General features: G+C 37.1%; 1 protein-coding gene across 7 annotated transcripts in view; it reads left to right on the forward strand.

The window, feature by feature from the left end:
* The window catches only part of LOC136864217 (ATP-dependent helicase brm), a 510653-nt gene that overhangs the window by 194173 nt on the left and 291297 nt on the right, over window positions 1-25183 (forward strand). For all 7 annotated transcript variants that reach the window (XM_067140929.2, XM_067140932.2, XM_067140934.2 and 4 more), the window contains exon 9: window positions 9706-9838. In XM_067140929.2, coding sequence (XP_066997030.2) covers window positions 9706-9838 — 133 coding nt within the window. The remainder of the gene's footprint in view (window positions 1-9705; window positions 9839-25183) is intronic.

The following is a 25183-nucleotide window of genomic DNA, read 5'->3' on the forward strand; positions in this document are numbered from 1 at the left end:
AAAGTCACTGGCAAAAAAAAGCTTCCTTCCTACTCCTAGCCCTTTCCTATCCCATCGTGGCCATCAGGCCTATCTGTGTTAGTGCTACATGCAGTAAATTGTAAAAAATTTACTTTAAACATTATTTTACTATGCAGATAATGATATACATTTCCTTCTTTTTATGTCACAAAATCTCATATTTTCTGTATTACATGACATCATTCGCCTGCATTCCATCACTTCTATTTTAGATTTATTTTGATCATGTACTCTCCCCACGACTGTATTCATATCATTGAGCAATTTCTCCAGCTTTTCTGCTGACACAGATAAAGTAAAATCCACTAATATAAGATTCCCGATTTCCTCCCGTTGAACTTCGATTCCCCTTTCCAAAATTTCTCTTTGATTTCCTTCACTGCCTGTTCTGTATAAGCATAAGTTATTTACTGGCAAATTTTTTGACGAGCTTGCCTGATCAAAATTACCACACTGAAAGAAGATATTACAGGAAAGTGACAAAGTTTCTTGGTAAAACTGAATTTGGAATCTCAAGTTTTTAACTGGTGTAATTTATGTAGGCGTTTTAATAATTTTATAATTATGCATATTTCATCCAATTTGTTGATGGTTTGACTTCTCCCAGTTTTCCAGTAATGTACTATTTTTTACTGTTGTCCCTCCAAGAATGGAGAATTGATGTTTCACTGTACCTTGTACTTACAAGAGTTTATTAAGAGTAATTTTACTATTGAAGATTCAACTAGATGCAAAACATATATGAATAGCCTATTATATGGCTGTGTAACTGACTTAATTTCTAATATAAATCGGCTGTACCATGCAAGAGAACTTACTTTTATTCTATGCCACCAACAAATGTTCATTTTCTAGACACTAAATTATATGGTGTGTACTTGTATATAGCTCTGTTTAACTGATAAATAGGCAACCGATTTTTAAGTAAACAAACATTCTTGTACTGTAAGTATATATTTTAAATAGGATTTTCTATAAACGCATAGATTCTTATTTTTCAGCTATTAGCACAAATCTTTACATTTCTTAGCAGTCTGCCCAATTTAGAAAAATTTACTGCATTTTTAGTAGACATGATAATAAGGTTTTGGGCTTTTGCTGTTTCAAGAAAACAGAGAAATTCTTTGTATTCCGCAGAGAACTTTGTACCGCGTCTTTAGTAGAAAATCCCATCTGTTCGCGAGGAAGTCTTTGCTAATAATGAAGGCTTGAAATAAAGAATGCTTTACCGTAGGCCTATAGTAAGTGTTACTTTCACTCATCACCAGATGGCTCATTGTGTACTAGTCATCCGAGTAGGAGGTGATGCCAGCCTCATTTAAGATGTTCCTTGTTCAATCATATGTCCATCGCTAAGTAAACAGCAAGGTTATCAGATGAATCGTGTACGAATGTAATAAAATAAATAAATAAATAAAATGAAAATAAAATACAGTGGAATGGAGACTGGCAAGGAGAATAGAATAATGTTGAGGATGGAAAGAAAATTGTGTAGCAGAAAGATGAGAAAAATTAGTGTTATTCTGGTGGGGGGGGTGGGGGAAAGAAGTGCATAGTAAATTGAGGTTTGAGACACGAGAGTGCAAAGAGATAAGAATAATACAGTGGTAGGTGTACACAAGTTATGAATGTATGACACAGCACACACATAGTATAAACTGGACCATGTGATGATGAGCAGAGTACGAAATTGGAAGACACCGAAACAAAACAACGTCGTGAAAGGACAGGGAAGAGAGCTACCTACGTAAATCAGAATGGGAATACGATTGAACAAGGGACATCTTAATTGGAGCCAAGATAGTGTCATCATCTCCCACTCAGAAGGCTAATGCACAGTGAACCATCTGGTGATGAACGAGAGTATCACTTAGTATAGACCAACTGTAAAGCATTCTTAAATTCAAACCTTCGTTATTGGAGAAGTCTTCCTCATGAACAGACAAGATTTTCTTTTGAAGACAAGGAGCAAAGTTCTCTGAGAAATGTTTTCTTGGCATAGCAAAAGCCCAAAAGCTTATTATCAAGTATATAATTATGGGTCGTGAGAGCATCAATCTAAATACTGCATTCTTGTTAAACAGGGAAGGACCTGCATGTGTCGTGTCGAGTACTGTGTCACGTAGTGTAACTTAACTGCGTGGAAAAAACAGTTTGATGAAGTACTGATTCTTCCCCTCTTCATACCCTGCTGGCCACAGGATTCACCTTTCTCTTTCCAAATGCAAGACATACTTTTGTTCATTCAGTTCAGTTGTGAATGGCACGTTAAGTGGATTATGGCACATTCATGTACTCACCACAGTGCTGAAAGTAGAATCCTGTTTAAGTAACCAACTGCAAAATATGTTAAAGAATTTAATGATATGTTCAGCACATATGGGAAAATAATATATTGCCAGCGTTGTAGAAAGCCCATAAAGGCCAAACATTGCTCCCAAGCAGCATTTACATGCCAACCAACATATCATTACGGCTTTGCATTCTACCTCTGAACAAGTGCTTTTAAGAGGAGGAGGAACTCCAGTTAACCCTCAAAACCCTCACGGTGTAGTTCATTTTATTTGAATTTGATAAAAAAAGTCTAATATTGTCCTCTGCGTAGCATTTCTCTTTTGGATCATCTCGATCTGTTTTTCCAGTTCATTAAAAAATACGGAATGCTCATTCTGTTACGTAAAGAACGATGGCACAAACGGATTGGCGGAGAAAATTTTTCATTTCGAGAAAATGTGGTTACTTTGTTACTTCCGGGTGCACGATTCACATCGACGAACTCACTGTATTCTCTGTGCCAGAGCCCAAGCTGCTGCCTGCTGCTATGCTTCAGAGGAGATAAGGTAAGGGAAGGGAGGGGAGGGGAGTGGAAGTGGGGTGCATGATAGACTGAGACAGAGATAATGCTCAGTGAGAATGCAGAATTTTCTTGTTTGTTTCATGCAGTCGCTTCCCAGCCCCAGCTGCAGCACACTTCTTTCTGGACACAATGGCTACTAAATTTTCAGCAAAAATTGGTGGTAATGGCTCCATTTTGGTACACCAACGATCAAATTGCTGATATACACCTAGCCTACAGGGCTAACCTACGGGAGAGAAGTCACACGGATTTATGGTGTCCAAAAACCTAATCATTGCCAACCTCATCATTCAACCTTGGTATCCATTAACAGGTGACAGCATGCCTCAGATCCTCAATACTGGCAGAACGCCATCAGTATGGATCCCAGAGTTTGAAGAGGCTGCTTAAGAAGAAATAATAATGACAATGCGTCAATCAGTATGAGGTCCGCTGCAAGGAATATTGGCGCTTCTCGTATGATGATGTGGAGGGTATGGAAGAACCAACGATTATTGCACCCTTACAGATATCAATTGGTGCAAGAAATAACACTGCTGGATTACCCACAATGCCTAACCTTTGCAAGGTGGGTCTTAAATAGCTGCGGGAATATTCCACACTTATTTTCACGGATGAAGCTACATTTATGAGAAAATGCATGGCAGACTCCAGAAGTCAGCATTTTAGGGCGGAAGAAAACCCTCATGTGACAGTAGTGAGCACATTTCAACAGAAATTGGTTTTCTGTGGTTTCCCACTTTCACACTAGGCAAATGCAGGGGCTGTACCTTAATAAAGGCCATGGACGCTATCTTCCGAATCCTAGCCCTTACTCATCCTTGTATCGCTGAAAACCTTTGACGTTAAAACATTAGCAATGAACAAATCACCTTTTTAGTGTTTTGGCAGACGTTTCTGACTATTTGCTTGGGACGCATGTCCTTCCTCCTCGCCTAAATGTTGATGAATACTACCGTTTCTTGGTAGATTTACTGCCTGGATTATTAGAAAAAGTTTCTCTGGGTATTCAGCAGCAAATGTGGCTGTATCATGATGGCGCTCCACCACATTTCACTCGCCATGTCACGTAGCGCTTAACCCTAGAACTGCTGCAGGTTTATTTGTCAAATGCTGCAGTTATTTTCTTCAATATACACTATGAAATTAAAATCATCCCTGTAAACTCATATTAATCCCAATAAATCCATATTATACACCAACAGAAAGCTGAAAGATTGATCAATAAGATGATGTCAGAAATAATTTTAAAAATTGTGACGATTTCTAACTATCGAAATATAAATTTATAATTTTCTTTGAACAAAGGGAATTGTCGAAATATTTTGCTCTAAGAAAATAAGTTGTGATATGTAATTTATTCCTGAAACATGATATCCTGAAACACACCGGTATGTTCTTACATTTTCCTCACACAATTCATCACTTTTCATTTCAAAAGCTAAGTAAAACACATTTTTTCTCGAAACTGATTTTGAGTTCTTTTCATGAATTTTGAACCTACAGCTTATTTTGGCTTTCATAGGGCAGTTTCTTTTTTTGTGTTGCGATCAAAGTATTTATAACATTACAGTATACACAAATATCAACAGTTCACACTTATACCTTCACTGGTTTCTTCAAATATTGACGTACTGCCAATAATAATATAACCTGCACCAATTTGAATATCATTCCGGTTATCGGAATTTTCCATTACTTCCGAGGCACTTTGTACTTTGCTGTCACTTTCATTACTTTCAGGAATAATTTCCTCCTCGGAATTAACACAATAATCGCTGTCACCATCAGTACTGTCGCTAAGATCTTCGGAAATCAAGCGCTCGAGTTCAGAATAGTCAACAAAGCGGGCTGCCATCTTGATTCTAAGAACATACGAAAATACTTTCACTTCTACAGCTAAATAAACTTCTCCATACTGTTGCTTGTTTTTCAAAGATTTTCAAAAGTGAAGATAAAAGTATCAGTATTTAACTGGTACCTATATTAGTGCCATCTGGCGTCCAGTTATAAATCTGTGGCAGAAGAAAGACACCGTCTGTCGCACTTGACGAAGCAGTGCACCGTCTTCCAGAAAGACGGTCCGCAGTTCTAGGGTTAAATGATCATTATCGAGGGAGATGGCTGGGCCGTCGTGGGCCAGTTAAATGATCATCACAGTCGGCCAATTTAATTCTCACGGATTTTTTCTTGTGCTGTTACTTGAAGACTTTGGTGTATTCGAATCCTGTAGAAAGAGAAGATGCACATGTACCAAGATCCAGACAGCTTTTTAGGTTGTTCATGCCACACCACACAATTTGAACAGAGTCCAAAGGTCACTACTATGCTGTTGTGAACTGTGTATCGAAGTAAAAGGGGGTCATATTGAACTTTTAACGCAATCAGACCATTGGATGAAGTGTTTCTTTCGTTCAGAATTTAATTCCGGTTGCAATGCGAGTAAACAAATGCACAATCATGGGGCGGCAGTACTGCACATGCTAAATAATAAAGTAAGTTATTCAGACCAACAGATGAGAGGAGCAATGCTCGGTGCATTCCTTGACTGAAAAATGTGTCCTAATTACTGTGTTCTTGTACAGTGTGTGCATTATGGCTGCTAAATAAACAAATTGTGGATATTGTCTGTAAGAGACATCCCTGTGCAAATTGAACAAGGAAACTTGTGCACTTGCGTGGAGTACTATCTCTGTCTCTATCATCCATCTCACTCTCCCTCTCATCCTTTTCTTCTACTGAAACACAGGGGCAGGCAGTGGCTTAAGCTCTGGCACAGCAAATTTGGCGAGTTTGTCAATTTGAATTGCGCATCCGGATGTAACAAAGTAACCTCAATTTCTCTGCTAGTCTGACTGTGCCATTGTTTTTTACATAATACAAAGAGCATCCCTGACTATTTTGTTGGTGTAATTTAATGTAGCCACAAAGACACACACAAAATGCTGTCACTCGCGTACACTGATTTTATTTGCAATTACACTAGTGTCCAACAGTTAAGCATAATCACTAAACGAGGCCATACCGCCTGATAGGAATGTCAGATGGATTGCTGAACAAACGGAAGCTGACTCACACACTATATGTCACACAACTTGTCCAAAAAATCAGTGTCAGCAAGGTTCTGATAGCTAAGGTATACCTTTGACAACAACTAACAAATCTTGGCAATGTCTTCCACAACAAAATATGCTGTTAATAGGGTGCATGGTTACCCCTAACGGCCACACATGCTTCGCAGCGACGTGGCATGCTCTCTATCAGATGGTCCAAGAGCTCTTATGGCAGTCGATCCCATTCCTCCGAAAGGGCAATGCAATGGTCTTGGAGGGTCCACGGTGGAGGCTGACGGGATGAAGTTCGCCTCCTCAGTGCATCCCAGGCATGTTCTATAGGATTCAGATCCACAGACCTCGCTGGCTAGTTCATACGATGAATGTCTTCCCCAGCCAGATATTCATCCACCAGAGCAGCACGGTGCGGTCGGACATTATCGACCATTAAGAGGAAGTCTGGACCAACCACACCTCTGTAGAGTCGAGCATGTGGTCTCAGTACCTCATCTCTGTATCTCCGAGCGTTAACAGTGTTCCTCGGAACACTTGTGAAGATGTGCAGGTCCGTACGGCCATTCAACATGATGCCGCTCCACACCATGATGCCACTACCACCATACTGGTCCCGTCCACAATGTTACTGTGGTTGTATCGGCTACCTGGTTATCTCCAGATTAATGTGCGACCGGAATCATTTTGAAGCGGGATTTATCTGTGAAGAGCACATGCCTCCATTCATTCATGGTCCAGTTTTGATGTTGACGGCTCCACAGTAAAGAGGCCCATCTCTCTGCTGGAGTGAGCGGGACGCACACCGCTCGATATCGGGCAAACAGCCCTGCTGTTTTGAGCCTCTGGTACACAGTTTGCTGGGAAATAGTAACCCCTGAGACGGCTGCAAGCTCCGCTGACAATTGTCTTGCAGGTGCACTCCGATTTCGTCGGGCGGTTCAGGCCAGATATCGGTCCTGCTGTAGGGTGGTTACCCTTGGTCGACCTGGTACTGGCCTACGACTAACATCTCCTGTGTCTCAAAATCGTCTCCGAAGCTTGGAAATGACACTTTGTGGCACATTCAAGGATACGACGACTTCGGTCTGTATCTGACCTACTTCCAGGCAGCCGAGTATTCTACCCTGCAAAACAGGGTCCAGATGACGTCGTTGTGCCATTATGTTGTCATGTTCACCACGAGGCTACACTCTGCAGACTATAAGAGCAAACACGACTGAGGGAATAAGGGGTGCAGGCATCGGCTGTGTTTACCTTGTGGTTACGCCGCTAGTCAAAGCAGGGACCACTCCTTTCCTATATGGTGCGAACACGTAAGGTTGGTAGATGCATATGCTGTGCAATATGCGGTCTATTTCCTGTTGCCCTGCTTACTCATAACTTATGCTTAACGTTTGGACACTAGTGTATTTACAGGTTATACATTAACCACACAAATCAACAAACCAACATTTTTTAACAATTGTCTATCACGAAGCACATGGAGATTGCAACCTTAAAACAGTTGACGGCTGACTGCTTACATTAGCATGTCAGCCTAAACACAACATGTGTTCTTAAAAACAACTCCAGCTAACCAATAACTCAACTCCACCATCAAGACTGCTTCCATATATATGTGTTGCCTGGCCAGGCTTCTAGAAGGATATGTCACAACATATCTTCTAGTAAATTCTAGAGTGCTGAATAACATAGTGATGATGTAAAGAATATCCTAAAACCATCTAGTATCAAGGATACATTATTCTGGATGTTACAGTGTGTTGCACAAGTTTACTGTGGATTATACATCATATATACAGGTAATAATAAGTAATATAGTATTAATTACAGGTTAATACATTAACTCAACTCATATAAATATATATATACAGCATGACATAACGTCACAAACAATGCGATCATAAATGATGATAATACCGGGCGAGTTGGCCGTGTGGTTAGGAGCGCACAGCTGTGAGCTTGCATCCGGGAAATAGTGGGTTCGAACTCCACTTTCGGCAGCCCTGAAGATGGTTTTCAATGGTTTTCCATTTTCACACCAGACAAATGCTGGGGCTGTACCTTAATTAAGGCCACTGCCGCTTCCTTCCCACTCCTAACCCTTTCCTCTCCCATCGTTGCCATAAGAACTATCTGTGTCGGTGCGACGTAAAGCAACTACAATTAAATAAGCTTATAGTAGGTTCCACCGTTTCATTACATTTACTATGTTGTTATCTGATGTTTACAACATTATTTATTACAAATTACAGGACATGTTTCGGTGTACAATTTTTAACACCATCATCAGCTGCATGAAAAGTGTATAGAAACTTGGCGGTCAAAACATTGAACAGCATATTATCATACTTGACTCCTTATATACAGGCAGTAGAATGATGTTATAATTAAATTTAACTTCTGATTATGCTAGGTTAAAACTAATTTGTGTAACAAGGAGATTCTTGCATATTAGCCATGTGGTTGAAGTCAAGTTTGTGAATTGGTTTTGTTGGGTTGGTAGTTGACATGCCTTTGCTGCAGTCTGTTCGTATTCTTTTGTAGTAGTCTTTTGTTTCATGATGGCAGTTCATTAGTGAATGTGTGTAGAGGATGTAAATAGAATTTGTGTAATAATTCGTAAATAAACCAGTGTATGCAACTGACAGCATTTTTGTGTGCATCTTAGTGAATACATCACACTTCTCTATAGTTCCTTCATTAAGGTGTATAATTGTTAGCCATTTTTGCTACTTTCTAATAAGAAAAAGATCACAATATGTTCACTGTTAGCCTGTCTTTTTAATTGAACGCAGTGCCAATACATGGGACTTGCATGCAGTATCTCCAGTCAGCGTTGATGTAGCAGATCCGATGGTTTATCATGTTCTTTACCATTTGATAAACTTTGCAGGCTGATTAGAGTCATGTTTACTCACTGCTGCAGTGATCTCCTTTTCTTTTCACACACAGTCAGATTATGATGTATGTTAATCTGAAACTTACCTGTTTGGTTTATTTAAAAGCTGATTGCTCAACTCACAATATTTCATGCATTTCCATCGTGCATTCTTCTGGACAGATCACACTTCTATCTTATTTCATTCAAGATATTGCCATTATGTATATAAAAGAGATGGAGAACAACAACTAAACATGTAAGCACACGTGGATAGAGTCCACATAATGGAAACGTAAGAATTCAAAACGTTTGGCTGCAGCCTTTGTTAGTGATGAATATACAGTATAGTAGTATGAATTCTCACTCTATCTGCTCTTGCTTACATGGTAAGCCACTGCTTTTCATATGTTTCCAGTGAATGTTAGTTACTTTAGTGGAGTACTTTCTAGCAAGTAGCTCAGGTAGTATTATTTGAAGGTGGTCTAATACACCATCCTCGTTTCTGTAGATTTACTGGCATTTAATAGAATTGCTACAGGACAAAATTGCAACACCTCAATGTCTCAAAAAACTGTAAAAGTAGTTAGTGGAACTTAAAAACCAATATCCATCATCATCCTTGTCGTCATCAACAACCACCACCAGTTACTTATGGCGGTCTTCCATAACTGACTTCTGAGATGGGAAAACTTGATGTCTTGTTTCTGTTATGATTAAAAGGGAAATTGTTTTAATGTGATCATTGAATGCAATTTGAATTGTGTCTTGTTGAGAATGTAATTTATTTTATTTATTTTAATGATATTTTAAAGTATAAACCTATATTTTGTTCCAGTCTTTCTTAGCTATACTAAATCTTGTAAAAATACTTTCAGGAAACTCATTGACCAGAAGAAAGACAAACGCCTCTCTTTCTTATTATCGCAGACTGATGAATACATTGGGAATCTCACAGAGATGGTAAAGCAGCACAAGTTAGAGCACAGTAGGAAACAACATGAACAAAAGGTACTGAAATTAAGAATCCTTAGTGATTATATCATTTTCAGGTATTTCTATGTTATATTATGGCAGATAATGTAAGCCTGAAGTTAACATTATGACTGCACACCTGCCAACTCTCCTGTTTAGTGAGACACTCGATTCTGTACATAGCTTCCTCACCTCCCGATTAGTTAATTGTTTCTTCCAATTTTAGGTCAATGATTGCAGATGATAATAATAAGTTTAAGACTCCCACCATTTCAGGATTTTACTTCAATGGCTGAAGGTCCATCTCTTATTGGTTGTAGTGAATGCTTGAATGTTCTTCTTGCACTGATCCCTGTGATAAGCTGAAATTGTCTGTTATTGGCCACTGTGTGACCGAAAGTCGTGTTCTTACTGCTGTCTTTTAAATAAAAATTATAATATTGCTCTTATAGGCTACAATATGACCTCCATTTCCATCTTTTGTCTCCCCCTCCTCCCCCAAGAGTAATTTCAGAAGAATTGATTCTCGGCTCCCAGATGCATTCCTGCATTTACCTGCTTTCTGGTGATGAGTATCTAAATGGCTTGGAATATATGAGTCGTCTATTTGCAAATCCAGCGATCTCCAAAAGAATTTGAAATCCATTTTTTGTGCTGAATGTGTTCCCTGTCCACTTTCACACAAGACAGCAAACTATTAGCTGCAAACTCGGCCTTAACCAGCTTATTTTCTTTATCGAAAATTGGAGTTGGGCAAAAGATGTTGAATGTTTATTGACTAAACATTTTGAGACTCAGTGGTGAAGTGTTGAAGTGCTGCAGTTTTACAATGAACTCACTGATAATAATGACCTTTTACAGAACAACCCAGAAGATGGGGAAGATGCATGTGAGCACAGTGTAGACAATATCATTAATTAATGTTTAATTCTGGTTCATTTTGTGTATATACATTGGCTTTTTACACTGTATTGATTTCTTTTTATTTAACTTTTAAATAAATCAGTTTTGTATATTTTTATTCTTTCATTTTCTTTTGTTTGGTTCAAACACAGCCATCTCCAAATTTGAAATTTAAATATTCCAAATAATTATAAAAGTAAAACATTGGTATTCTGTGACATTCATGTATTCATTACAATGCTATTTATAAGTGATTGAGCAAATAAAAATAATTCTAAATCTTATTATTTGATTTTATATATTTTTCTCAGTTCCCTGAAAAATTTAACCGTGTGGAGATAGCTGATTTTGCAAATAGACGACTCATCTCCTTTTCTCCTGTAAAAAAAAAATTAAAAAAAAAAAAAAAAAAAATGGAAGTGTCATCATGAAAATATATATGATTGAAAAGAGCTTTCCTGAGATTGTTCAGTCCCTGATTGCTGACTGTGCATTTCTTATTTACTGACAATTATACGGACAACTTGAATTAATCTCTTATCCTTATCAACACAAAACTAATTCTGTGTTTTACTTTACAAAGGTAAAAAATTGAGTGTATCCTCCTAATTCAGTACATCATAATTCCATCATTAGATGGAGTAATCAAATTCAAACATGTTTCGGCTAATTTGAGCCATCTTCAGTGAAAAAAGGGGTGGGGTTAAAATAATTTACATACATACATACATACATACATACATACATACATACATACATACATACATACATACATACATACATACACTACATTATCATTATAGACTATTATGCCTTTCAGCGTTGAGTCTGCAAGCTTCTGAGAATTTACTAAACGTTGCCACAATCCTCGATTTGCAACTAGTGTTGTGGCCTCATTTAGTTCTATACCTCTTATCTTTAAATCGTTAGAAACCGAGTCTAACCATCGTCGTCTTGGTCTCCCTCTACTTCTCTTACCCTCCGTAGCAGAGTCCATTATTCTCCTAGGTAACCTATCCTCCTCCATTCGCCTCACATGACCCCACCATTGAAGCCGGTTTATGCATACAGCTTCATCCATCGAGTTCATTCCTAAATTAGCCTTTATCTCCTCATTCCAAGTACCCTCCTGCCATTGTTCCCACCTGTTTGTACCAGCAATCATTCTTGCTACTTTCATGTCTGTTACTTCTAACTTATGAGTAAGATATCCTGAGTCCACCCAGCTTTCGCTCCCGTAAAGCAAAGTTGGTCTGAAAACAGACCGATGTAAAGAGTTTTGTCTGGGAGCTGACTTCCTTCTTACAGAATACTGTTGATCGCAACTGCGAGCTCACTGCATTAGCTTTACTACAACTTGATTCAATCTCACTTACTATATTACCATCCTGGGAGAACACGCAACCTAAATACTTGAAATTATCGACCTGTTGTAGCTTTGTATCACCAATCTGACATACAGTTCCATTGAATTTCTTACCTACTGACATCAATTTAGTCTTCGAGAGGCTAATTTTCATACCATACTCATTGCACCTATTTTCAAGTTCCAAGATATTAGACTGCAGGCTTTCAGCACAGTCTGCCATTAAGACCAAGTCGTCAGCATAGGCCAAACTGCTTACTACCTTTCCACCTAACTGACCTTTCAGCAGATGATCCATGTAAACTACGAACAACAAAGGTGAAAGATTACAGCCCTGTCTAACCCCTGTAAGTATCCTGAACCAAGAACTCATTCTACCATCAATTCTCACTGAAGCCCAGTTGTCAACATAAATGCCTTTGATTGATTTTAATAATGTACCTTTAATTCCATAGTCCCCAGTATAGCAAACATCTTTTCCCTCGGTACCCTGTCATATGCTTTCTCTAGATCTACGAAACATAATCACAACTGCCTATTCCTCTTGTAGCATTTTTCAATTATCTGGCACATACTGAAAATCTGATCCTGACAGCCTCTCTGTGGTCTGAAACCACACTGGTTTTCATCCAACTTCCTCTCAACGACTGATCGCACCCTCCCTTCCAAGATGCCAGTGAATACTTTGCCTGGTATACTAATCAATGAGATACCTCGATAGTTGTTGCAATCCTTCCTGTTCCCTTGCTTATAGATAGGTGCAGTTACTGCTTTTGTCCAATCTGAAGGTACCTTACCAACACTCCACGCTAATTTTACTACTCTATGAAGCCATTTCATCCCTGCCTTCCCACTATACTTCACCATTTCAGGTCTAATTTCATCTATTCCTGCTGCCTTACGACAATGGAGTTTATTTACCATCCTTTCCACTTCCTCAAGCATAATTTCACCAACATCATTTTCCTCCTCCCCATGAGCTTGGCTGTTTGCAACACCACCAGGATGATTTCCTTTTACATTGAGAAGTTGTTCAAAATATTCCCTCCACCTCTCCAGTGATTCCTTGGGATCTGTTATGAGTTCACCTGAATTACTCAAAACACTGTTCATTTCCTTTTTCCCTCCCTTCCTGAGATTCTTTATTACTGTCCAGAAAGATTTCCCTGCTGCTTGACCTAGCCTTTCCAGGTTATTACCAAAATCTTCCCATGACTTCTTTTTGGATTCAACAACTATTTGTTTCGCTTTGTTTCTTTCATCTACGTACAAATCCCTGTCTTCCTCGGCCCTTGTTTGGAGCCATTTCCGATAAGCCTTCTTTTTACGTTTACAGGCTGCTCTCACTTCATCATTCCACCAAGATGTTCGCCTTTTCCCATCTTTACACATAGTTGTTCCTAGGCATTCCCTTGCTGTTTCTACTACAGCATCCCTGTATGCCACCCATTCACTTTCTATATCCTGAACCTGCTTAATGTCTACTGTTCGAAACTTCTCACTAATCATATCCATGTACTTCTGTCTAATTTCCTCGTCCTGGAGATTTTCTACCTTTATTCTTTTCTCTACCCTAGGCCTAGAGATACTTAGTTCACTACAGATCAGATAGTGGTCTGTATCATCGAAAAATCCACGAAAAACTCGTACATTCCTAACAGATTTCCTGAATTCAAAGTCTGTTAAGATATAGTCTATTATGGATCTTGTACCCCCTAGCCTCCCATGTGTAGCGGTGAATAGCCTTATGCTTGAAGAATGTATTCGTAACAGCTAAACCCATACTAGCTCAGAAGTCCAGCAAACGCTTCCCATTCCCATTAGCTTCCATATCTTCCCCACATTTACCAATCACCCTTTCGTATCCTTCAGTTCTATTCCCAACTCTCGCATTGAAATTGCCCATTAGCACTATTCTATCCTTGCTGTTGACCCTGACCACGATGTCACTCAATGCTTCATAAAACTTGTCAACTTCATCCTCATCGGCACCCTCACATGGTGAATACGCGGACACAATTCTTGTCCTAATTCCTCCAACTGACAAATCTACCCACATCATTTGCTCATTTACGTGCCTAACAGAAACTATGTTGCGTGCAATGGTATTCCTGATAAAGAGCCCTACCCCAGACTCTGCCCTTCCCTTTCTAACACCCGTCAAGTACACTTTATAATCTCGTATCTCTTCCTCAATATCTCGCCTTACCGGAATATCACTTACTCCTAGCACATCCAGATGCATCCTCTTTGCTGAGTCAGCCAGCTCTACCTTCTATCTTCCATAAGCCCCATTAATATTGATAGCTCCCCATCGAATTCCACTTTGTTCGCCAAAGTTGTTTCCAAGGAGTCCCTCGCCTGTCAAATGGGAGTGGGACTCCATTACTCCCATGTTATGAGCTCAGTAAATTCATGAAGCAGGATGCTACCCTATTTGCACATAGTCCAAGTGAGGATCTCTCCTCTAACGGGTTAGGGACCACCGGTGAATTGTATAGTCCTAGCCGCCTGAGCACAAGGAGGACCATGACTCAGAATATATCCGAGATGCCCACTCCCATTCCATAGCAACTGGTATCCCGACTCTCAGGACCACTTACTAGGCCACTCAGCCGTTGCCCATGGTTCACGAACTAGGACATGACTACAGTAACCCACAATACAAGGTAAAAATTGCCAAAAAACATAATGAAGGAACAAATGAAGAAACAAAAGAGAGACATGATGGAAACAAAATTAGCACAATATACAATATTTACATCATCTTGTGGAGAAAAAATCAACTCGCTGCACTAAAATACAGTGAAAACAGGGCTTAATACAAAACATAATTGAAACTTAAAACTATGTTAACCTAAGAAGAAAAGAAATGAAAACAAATGATACAGATGCAAATGAACAATTAAGTGCACATAGTGAGGTTGCGGACCTCTTAGTTTACAAAATATTGTTTTTATAACAATTCAAAACAGGATGAAATTGCTATGTCGAAAATTCAAGCTGAAAGTTTGTCTTTGTGCAAACACTTTCACATCGAATGGTTACGAGGGGAGCGGGAGCGAAAAAGTTTGAGAAACCAAGCCTGGAATAACATGCAGGTGAAATGTCTGTGACAAGTGATGGAAAAACGCAGACGAAATTATAACTTTAGAACAGCAGCATTCTCAGTATCTTCTCAATCTAGCGGTCCCATTCTTGATTATTGTTTCATAATGTTGGCTGGTTAGTTTGCCTTACTATAAAAGGTCGGAAGGGCCGTGACATAAAATTGAGATGCTGTGTTAGAGGAGATGACAGATGCATGGTAAACTGTAATTGTCCTAGTGGAAACGGTCAATGAAGTTCCAATCTGTAATGGGAAAAAAATGAGGTTGTGTGAGAAACTTGGGCTAATAAGTAAAAAGTGTGAAATGGGTGTGAAGAAAGCTTTAAACTTACAGTGTTTAGAAGGTGGTTGTCCTCTCAAACGGCCTGGCCTTCTGAAAGTAACGGTCTCATTCGCACGATCGAGTCTATTATTGGCTCAGCTGTGTTTGCGAGGACGGAAGGAGCGGGTTTGGAGGGGGAGGTGCAGTGCTGGTGGGGAGGGGGGAGTGGTGGTGAGTTGGAGAGATGGAGGCGGGGTTTGTTTATATTATGGAAGTCCTGACAAATGTATGGAATGAATGTTTCAAGAAGAATGTTCTTTTTTTCATTGATTTCATTTAAATTGTGAGAGGGGTTCATAAACTGATGTAAATCGATGTGGATGCTCTCGAGAGTGTTGAGGAAGGTGCCTTTTTGCTCACAATGCAAGATCTTAAGACCTTTATCTATTGAAGTGTATTCGTGGCTGGATGCTTTATGATGTTCACTCATAGCTGAAAAACGATTATATTTGAGAGCTTTGTGATGTTCAGCATATCTTATGACAAAATTGCCGCCTGCTTGACCAATATAGCTGGAATTACAGGATTGGCATTCTAATTTGTAAACTCCGGAGTTCAAGTATTTTTTATTAATGTTGTTATTGTTATTGTTGACAGTGTTTGGATTGAAAATGAGTGTGGAGTTGGTGTGGGAGTCTCATAAGCTATTTTGATGTTGTGTTTTTTTTTAATATTAGAAATTTGATAAACACTACTATTATTGTACGTGAATGTGGAAAGCTTTTCTTTAGGAGCGGAATCTTTTTCTAGGGTAGTCTTGGGCCAACTCTTATATCTGTTGATGATTCTCCTGACAAAGGTTCTACTGAAACCATTCTGTTCTGCAATATTGTAAATAGTATAAATTTCTTTTTTGTAATTCCTGCGAGATAAAGGTACAGTTAATGCTCTGAGGAACATGATATTGTAAGCTGCTTTTTTATGTACGTCTGGGTGCACAGAGGTTTGATGGATAGTATTGATGGTGTGGGTGGGTTTACTGTATATATTGGAGGATAAAGTGTTGTTACAATAGATCCTGTTGTCCGTACATTATTAACCCAACCGGGAATTGTGTTGCGGCTGGGAACGGCACCACGACGCCCACGCTTGATGGGCATTAAGGGCATTATTGTTTTCTAACTCTATGGTGAATTTTGTATGTGGGTCACTGGAGTTGAGAAATTCAAGTACTGTGTTGCTGTTAGTAACGTGGGAGTCTAAAATGACAAACGTGTCATCTACAAAGGTGTCCAGTGTTGAATAAGAAATTGTTGTTCAGTGTAAACGTCAGAATCTGAATAAATTCATTTATTTCGCTTCTCAGACAAAGAATTTTATCTTCTTAACAAGGGCATGAAATTTAACTGGCCTAACCCCAACAAAGTTGACGACCTTATCACCACAGCTGCCGAAATCGAATCTAACATTAACAAACTCCCTACTGACAAACGCAATGACATTAGATTTGAAATTTAAAAGAAACTTCCCCATTTAGTCAATGAATTGAATAATAACCCACAACCAGGTCTCAAAAAACAAATAATCGATTTAAAAAACAAAATTAGGAACAACGATATAATCATTACGAAAGCTGATAAAGGATCCACCACTGTTTTATTAAACAAGGTCAACTATGTCAACAAAACAGAACTTTTCTTTTCCGACAATACCTACACTATAGTGAGCAAAGACCCCACACCAAAAATTCAGCGTGACTTAAAGATTTTGTTGAAAAATTTATCATTCCTTCTGCAAGAGCAGGAATATCAAAAATTCACTATCATGAACCCTAAATTACCAACCGCAAAAGCATTACCCAAAATCCATAAAAAAGAAGTTCCTGTGCGCCCTATTATAAACAGTAGAAACAGTCCCACGTATAAAGTCTCAAGATTTTTACACTATTTTCTCAACAAACACTTGAAATTCAACAATGAAGCATACGTAAAAAATTCCATTGATTTCTGCGAAAAATTAACACAATTTAAACTACAACCCAACCATATAATGGTCTCATATGACATCACTAATATGTATTCAAGCATCCCTATTAATGATACTATAAATATTATCAAAAGAACCTTACCAAACACAGTAAATTAAGCAAATTTGAAATAAATGACTTTATCAAATTGTTGAGCTTTGTTTTGAACAGCTACTACTTCACTTTCAACAACAAAATCTACCATCAAAAATGACTGGCAATGGGAAATCCCGTTTCAGGCATTTTAGCTAACATTTTCATGGATAATTTAGAGGCTAACAAAATTATAAACAAAGTCAACGGTCTCCACCTATGGATAAGAATTGTTGACACGTTTGCCATCATTGATAAACAAAAAACAACAGCAACAACATTTTAGAATTTCTTAATGGACTCAATAATAACATTACCTTCACAAAAGAAGATGAAAACAACAACTCTTTAAATTTTCTAGATGTAACCATAAATAGAACCCATGATAAATTCAAATTCCAAATCTATAGAAAACCCACTTTTGCCCCTCTGACTATAAAAAAAGAATCTATGCACCCGCATTCCCACAAATTAGCAACCTTCTACAGCTTAATCTATAGAGCTTTCAAAATTCCTCTTTCCAACGATAACCGAAAAAAAGAACTACAGTATATTAAAGAACTAGCGAAACTTAACGGCTACAAACCAAACACAGTCAATAAAATTATAAACAAAATCAAATTAAAAACTGCTACTAACCTAACCCCTGAAAGACCTAAAAAAAAAAAAAAAAAATTTGCTGCCTTCACGTACACAAATCTGGCTCTTTACCAAATCACTAACCCAATCAAGAAACAGGACATCAATATTGCATTCAAAACCCGCAACACGAACAGAAATATATTCTCTAACTCCCATACAGTAAATTCAACACACGACCAATACTCCAATTCAGGAGCTTATAGACTCAAATGCGCCCAATGTGAATTTTCTTATGTAGGGCAAACTGGACGCAGCTTTCATGCAAGATATTTAGAACATTACAACGCATCTAAGCACAACAAACACTCCGCTATGAGTATCCATATGAAAGAAACGGCACATAACTTTACCACCATAGACCAGGACCTTCAAATCTTAAAGATCATCAATAAAGGTAGTCTAATGAATGAATTTGAAAACACCTACATCCTTTTAGACCAACACTTCAATAAAAACAAAAATCTAAATGACACCGTTGAAACAAAGAACCCGGTCATGGAACAAATCCCTAATTTATTGTCATCTCTTAACATAAACAGTAAATTTTTTAAAAAAAATATTCAACAATAAATCCAACAATAACCCAACTCACTCCCTGCCAACAATGACACATACCTACAATACAAGAAGCAGAGATAAAGCAACTGTTCAGACCACCTCACACAAGCAACACAACAGGACCTCCTCCTAATGTCTAAAGGGTAAGTTTCAAGAACATTAAATCTACTAACTAATAAATCATCCTAATATAGCACTCACACACTTTTATTGTTTTATTCTACAGACTTCAACACACCCACCAGCCACACACTACATCTTGAATCCAGTGAACGCTCTTCAACCTGACATTGAATAACCTCAAAAAGCTCCACAATGAAATAACATACAACAAGTTTATATGGTCACGTATTAATCCGTTATCTATAAAAAAAAAATTAAAAAAACAAAACCAAAAAAAAACAAAACATATAAGCTGAACATGTTTCAATGTCCTACAAACATAAAAAAGGTATATTTAAATGCTATGACTTCAATAGACTATAATGCCATCCCAGCATCAGCATTTCCTCCATTTGACAGGATATGAATAAGACATTCCATTGAAACTTCAAGACAAGTTCAACCAATCAGTTCCAAAATGTACCATAAGTTTGTATATATATTATGTAAATTGTTGTAAAAAATAATGTTTAAGAATAGTTCTAGCGTATGTTAATCTCCAATAAGTTGTAAAAATGTACAGATTATTTAATTCCACTTGCAGCAAGCCGTTCTCATTACCGAAATTATGTAAGTTAGCAGTCAATATATTCCATTAAATGCGAACATTAGTAGAATGTCACTTTAGAACTTTAAAACATGGACGGCTTAATCACTCCGTTGCAATGTTATATAAATAATATTGACTGTGATTAATCCTAAAATAGCACCCACTCAGAGCTCTGACTTGGAGATAGAATTAATGGCTGATGATGCCTGCTATGCCAGGCGAAACATGTACCATACTCAAAGTTAATGTAATGACATTGTTATAGTCATAAAGACTTAACCAGTATTGAATAGGTGGTTTCAATAAATTAATGTTTAACATTTAATCATTGATTTTCAATACGGTCAAAATGAAAATAATCACTTGTAATAGAGTAGAATGTTGTAAAATATCACGCACTCGCGACAACGATTAAATACGTTGGTAGTTCGAAATTGTCATTAGACGTGTATTTTAAAGCATTATTATGAGATAATCTGCTTCATTAAACGAAATATTATTTCACAAGAAAATGTCCTTAACTTGCACATGTTTATCAGTTGTAAATGTTTTAAGTTATTCTGTTTCGAAGAAACTTAGAAGTTGGAATAGTCAAGTGCACTTGAGTTAAAGTAAGTTAATATCACCAGTACTGTTAAACACTTTAAAAATGATGAGATTGCCAAGTCTTCATAGTAATAATTGAAAACTTTCCAAGTCCGACACTGTTCACTGGACTACAAGTCCAGAGATAATTGAAGCAGAGTACTGCTACGCGATAACTAAGTTTGACTTTCGACGTGTATATCCACGTTCAACAGTATGCTTATGCAATTGCTGTGAATTGAGAACTGTCTGACCAGGACAAATGCCTGCTCCTTTATATCGTGCAGTTGTGTTAGCTTTCCTCCCCTTCTGATAAAATTGGATTTATTTTACTATGGAATAACTTTTAACTCCGTGGGCCAATTTTAATGAAATTTACTTATGTTGACGTTTAACTCATGGGCTAGGAGATGGTGTAGGTCATTATTTGATATCTCCACGGGATAAAAAGTTAGTAAAGATACTTCTCGTATGTTCTAAAGCAATCACGTTGTTCACGCGATCATTACGTCAGTTTCCAACATGGAAGTCTGCCGTAGATGGCTCGCCAATTGCCTGCCTGAGTCATGCCGTTGCATTTCCTTGCACATTAGGTCATGTTGTTGCATCTAATTGACATTGCAAAATAATGTTTCAGGTCACTAATGGTTCCTAGTACATTATTGAACAATTTCCTAAATAACTTCAGTAACATTTTCATAACTAATCAGCAGTCTAAGGGAATCTTGCACTGGAGCTGATATGTGGATGACATACCGTAATATTCATATATGATAATGTTGTAACAAAGCTCAACAGTTACATTAAACACACTGAAATATTTACACAAGTCATTCCAATTCACAACGGAACGAGAAACTAACAAGAAAATAGCATTTTTTTATCATCAGTGGGAATATTGATAACCTTTCATATAATATATATAGGAAACCTACCCAGACATTACACACAATTGACAACGAATCCAACCACCCATACACACAAAATTAAGAGGACTGAATGCAGTGATACACAGAGCAATTTCCATACCAATGGTTCAATGTAGAAATTCAAATACTAAAATATATCACAGAAGAAAAGAACCACAAAGTAGATAACTATTAAATAAACAAAAGAAAAACAAAAAAGCACACATAAAAGAGAAAAATTACATCATCCTCAACTAAGTCAACAAAATCCCATATAAAATGTGTAATATTTTCAAAAAAAAAAAAAAAAAAGGTCTAAAGATCTTTAGAATGAACCACACACTGCAAAGACACATTAAGAAATGCAACCTAAACCTAAACCAAGAAATTTATGAACTCAACCGAACTGCAGTGCCACATTATAGGCCAAACAAAACTCAATTTCCATACTAGATACAAAGAACACAAAAATGTGATTAGATACAATCGACATTCAGCCTTTGAAGAACACATATACTGCAGATCACACCATTTCACAGACATCAATACAGATGGAAAAATTTTGCACCTTGGAAATAAAAGCAAATCTTTGAATATTCAGGAAGTTATCATAATTTTCATTGCAAAAAAAAAAAAAAAAAAGGTTAACCAAGCCAACCTCAATGGCCACACACACAAAAAAGAAATTGCCCTATTTGCAAGAGCAAGATAATAGCAAGAGAATGCCTAGCAGTAACTGTGTGTAAATACGTAAAAAAGCAAGCATCTTGGTGGAATGTTACCATTGATGCTATGAAGTTATTAATACATCGCATATTTATTTGATCTCATTATTGGGACTGGTTCATTAACTGTACTTGCCATCATCAGCCTAAGAAAATTGTTACAAGGCATTCTGAAAACTACACTAACATAATTTTAAAATTTATGTATGTACAACTTGTTAAACTAAGTTTATGTATTGGGTGTACACCATAAAACTTGTATATTTAAAATACGAAGACTGGAATAATTCTTATGAGAATTAATACAAGTCATAAATATTATACAATCTTTTGAATATAAAAATAGTAAATGACGTCAAATTGCTTGTAGAGGTTATAAAGGTTGATTACAGTATTGAGTTTCTGTAAAAAATCTTCATAATATATATCTTAATTGGACATTAAAGGCATTCCATTGGCCTTATCGAATTATAAGCATTTTTTAATTATATTTAATATACAGTAAAATTGGCTGATTAGAATATTGAAAGTCGATATGTATGTATGTATGTATGTATGTATGTATGTATGTATGTATGTATGTATGTATGTTTAGTCCTCAGCCGAAAGGCTGGTTGGATCCTCAACAGCTCCGCCATCAGCTGTCATAGATGGCCTAGGCATCACTGAAGAGGCGTACTAGAAATCAGATTACAGCACCAATTATTGATTTAAAAAAAGAACCTCGTAGAATATATGTTAATAACCAGTATAGAATATTGGAGTTTGCCTTGATAGTATCTAGAGTATAGTGACTAATATCTTGTGTGGATACAGTAAATTAAATTATATTACTATATGGGTCACGTAATATTGACCTTATAATTTTGATAGCTGTATCCATAAATAAGGATAAATTTGAGAATTGTAGATTGATGGCCGAGATTTCTTGAAAAAGCAATATGTTCAAAAGGATTTTTGGTGGATCTAGAAAGATCTCGAACCAAGACGGACCTAAAAGAAGAAAATAAATTGCGTATTAGCGTGACGGAAGCGGAGACAAGGAGAAATTTCTTTAGTAAATAGAAACTCACCTCAAGCACCAAGTTGACGAAAGTAAAGTTGAAGAGGAACTGCCTTGCAAAATGACAGACAACAGACCACAAGCCCTAGCAGAGAGGCGGAGCATGTTATGTAGGGGTAGGAATGGTGGTGGTAGCTGGAGGGCATTGGTCGGGAGGGCGTGGATTATGGTGGAGGTAGTAGGCTAGCGTGTTACATATTATTTTGTATACTGATTGATCTTTTGGTATTTTTAGATGATTAATTACAGAAATAAGTATATCAAATAAAATTGTAGGTTTTTCAGACAAGTCGTTAAGGTTGTAGTTAGGGTTTTAATATTGATCTAGTAAACTGAAACATTGCTCCGTTAAGTCAGTTAAAGGGCCTTTGTTTATTATATCGATGATGTCAATATCGTGATTAACATGGTGAAGGCTATGTTTGTAGTCATTTATATGCTGCCCTATTGCTGAAAATCATGTGTATTTAATAGCATTGACATGCTCATTGTATCTGATCTTAAAGGATCTTCCTGTTTACCCAATACTTGTGCTGTGCTGGCACGGTTGTTACAGTGAAATCTGTATACACCTGATTTATCGAAGGGGTTAGAAACATTAACTAGGCTAGAGTTATGAAATATGTTGAGATTTCTATTATTGGTTCTAAAGGCGATATTGATATTTTTCTTCTTAAATGTGTTTGTTACTCTGTAAATGTCAAGATTAAATGTAAAGGTTGAATAAGTTTTTGATCTAGTTGTTTCTTGATGTAAGTTGGATTTCGGTTGGTGCTTAAACTTATATATTATACGTTCTGTAAATCTATGGTTGTAGCCATTGTGGAGTGCGATGCTACGTATAGTGTTAAGTTCTTTATTTAAATCTGATTTTGACATGGGAACGTTAAAGGCACGGTGTATCAAACCATTATATGTAGCACACTTATGGTTAGGGGGTTGTACAGAGTCTTGTTTAATGGTAATAGCGGTGTGTGTTGGTTTTCTGTAAACTGAAGTCTAGTAATGGTTAAATCTAAAAAAATTAAGGACCTTATTAACTTCAGATTCTGTTGTGAACTTGATGTCTGAATTGATATTATTAAGGTGTGCTAGGGTGGTAGATGCATCAGTTGTACGTTGGTCCATAATGATAAATGTATCGTATACAAATCTGGATCATAGAAGTATATTGTTGAATTTGTCTTTCTCTATTTTTGTATATTCTAGGAAATCTAAGTATATATTAGCTAAAATGCCAGATGCTGGTGAACTCATGGCTAGGCCATCTTGTTTGTATATTACCTTGTCGAACATGAAGTAGTTACTGTTGGTTAGAAGTTTCAGAATGGTCATAAAGTCAGCTATTTCAAGTTGGCTAAGTTGGCTATAAGTACGCAGGCTTTTTAAAATGATTGGTAAAACTTTTTCTGGTTTAATATTTGTATACATATTGGTAATATTGAATGAATGCATTGTATGATGTGGGTTGCAGATTAAAGCTGTCTAATTGTTTAGTTAATTTAAGGTATTTTAAATGGATTTGTTTGCTTGAAAAGTATAGTGTTTACTCAGGAATTGTTGGATGAATTGCGCTGTTTTATAAAGGGGACTCTGTCTAAAATTTACTATAGGACATATGGAACTCCATCTTTATGGATTTTGGGTTGCCAGAAAAAGTTTTACGAATCATTTTAAAAGAACCTACGTACTTATAGCCAACTTGAAATAGCTGACTTTATGACCATTCTGAAACTTCTAACCAACAGTAACTACTTCATGTTTGACAAGGTAATATACAAACAAGATGGCCTAGCCATGAGTTCACCAGCACCTGGCATTTTAGCTAATATACTTAGATTTCCTAGAATATAAAAAAATAGAGAAAGACAAGAAATTCAACAGTATACTTTTATGGTCCAGATTTGTAGACGATACATTTATCATTATGGACCAACGTACTACTGACGCATCTACCATCCTAGCACACCTTAATAATATCGATCGAGACATCAAGTTCACAGTAGAATCTGAAGTTAATAAGGTCCTTAATTTTTAGATTTGACCATTACAGACTTCCATTTTTTTTAAACACAAAATTTATAGAAAACCAACACACACTGCTAATACCATTAAACAAGACTCCGTACACCCCGCTAACCATAAGCGTGCTACATATAATAGTTTGATACACCGTGCCTTCAACGTTCCCATGTCAAAATCAGATTTAAATAAAGAACTTAACACTATACGTAGCATTGCACTCCACAATGGCTACAACCATAGATTTATAGAACGTATAATATATAAGTTTAAGCACCAACCGAAATCAAACTTACAAAAAGAAACAACTAGATCAAAAATTTATTCAACCTTTACATTTAATCCTGACATTTACAGAGTAAGAAACACATTTAAGAAGAAAAATATCAATATCGCCTTTAGAACCA

Source organism: Anabrus simplex, chromosome 2, assembly GCF_040414725.1.
Source record: "Anabrus simplex isolate iqAnaSimp1 chromosome 2, ASM4041472v1, whole genome shotgun sequence".
Taxonomy (NCBI): Eukaryota; Metazoa; Arthropoda; class Insecta; order Orthoptera; family Tettigoniidae; genus Anabrus; species Anabrus simplex.